The sequence below is a fragment of the Hibiscus syriacus genome, unplaced genomic scaffold, assembly GCF_006381635.1.
Source record: "Hibiscus syriacus cultivar Baekdansim isolate YM2019G1 unplaced genomic scaffold, ASM638163v2 tig00004355_pilon, whole genome shotgun sequence".
Taxonomy (NCBI): domain Eukaryota; kingdom Viridiplantae; phylum Streptophyta; class Magnoliopsida; order Malvales; family Malvaceae; genus Hibiscus; species Hibiscus syriacus.
This window is the reverse complement of record NW_024062011.1, coordinates 395,646-396,708: the sequence shown is the minus strand read 5'-3', so window position 1 is coordinate 396,708 and position 1,063 is coordinate 395,646. Positions and strand designations below refer to the sequence as shown.

General features: G+C 41.4%; 1 protein-coding gene across 1 annotated transcript; it reads right to left on the bottom strand.

Moving 5' to 3' along the window:
• Positions 1–200: 200 nt before the first annotated feature.
• On the bottom strand, positions 201–704 carry LOC120193207 (probable pectinesterase 29). The gene is made up of 2 exons (XM_039195770.1): positions 466–704; positions 201–378 (listed from the first exon to the last, which is right to left on the bottom strand). Exons 1-2 carry the CDS (start codon positions 702–704, stop codon positions 201–203), a joined length of 417 nt encoding a protein of 138 aa, XP_039051701.1.
• Positions 705–1,063: the final 359 nt, after the last annotated feature.

Here is a 1,063-nt window from a genome sequence, read left to right as displayed (position 1 = left end):
CTATCGCAAGCTCGGACAACTCAAATTCGACATTCTTACCGAACATTGCTCCGAACATGTCCCTACCAACGTTGCCTTTGTGGGTTCTGGTCCCCTTCCCCTCACTTAGATTGTGTTGGCTTCTTCCCATCTTACAACCGCTTGTTTCCATAACTACAATATTGATCCTTCTGCCTATATATATATATAAGAAACATGTTTTAAGGGACTGTCTTAAGCTTAGGTTGTTTTTGGATCCATCCTCCTTGGTTTATGAAAGTGTTGAGATTTAGTAAATGTCTCAAATCCTTGGTCGACAAGTTTTTCTCCCATGGCACACGCTTGGACTTGTCTGCTCCAGGTCCTTTATAGTCTACCTCCGCAGAAACTATAGCGTTTCTACACAGTTTTGTGAAAAAACAATGCTTGGCTAATTGATTCACTAATTGTGATAAAGAAAAATTATTCCAAGGCCAAAAATCTTACTCTTTGCCAACATAATCCCATGCCGACCAACCCTGAGGAACAATTACATCAGACATCTTGGTGTTGTGAAATAATACTCTGGCATAAGGCCTGTATGCTCTTCCTAGATAGGCAGAACCGGTTCCGAAGATCAAACCGTGTTTGAACACTAAACCGCTGTTATCGGCCGTGCTATCTCGAGCTGAGCGGTGATATAACCAGCCGCGCCTTCTGATAATGCTGTTAGATTTATCTTGCATTCCTACATGATATTCGAGTGTAAATATAAATGAATTGGAGACATAAAAAGAGATTCAAGCTGTAAACGCCTACTTACATGGTAAATTGATCTGCCATTGCCCCATATCGGCGCCTTCGATATAGCAACTCTCGAAGTAGTGACGTCGTTCGGAATCTGTCAACATATCTTGCACACTTACAAATCCGCATCGATAAAACGAGGCCTTGTCCGCATTGATCTGAGCTGCCGGTGCCCATGTAATTGGTTTTCCAGGATCAAGTTTTTGAGTATTCCATCAGAAGAAAAAAAGGGTTATCAATTTCTACTCGGACCTTGAATGTTATATCCATGGCAACAAAATCATCTGCATTCAAAGAA

Excerpts from the sequence above, each read along its gene's own strand:
- LOC120193207 (XM_039195770.1), bottom strand. The coding sequence starts at position 704 with ATGCAAGATAAATCTAACAGCATTATCAGAAGGCGCGGCTGGTTATAT. Across the intron at positions 379-465 it reads TGGGATTATGTTGGCAAAGA|AAACGCTATAGTTTCTGCGG; the intron begins GTAAGATTTTTG and ends AAAACTGTGTAG.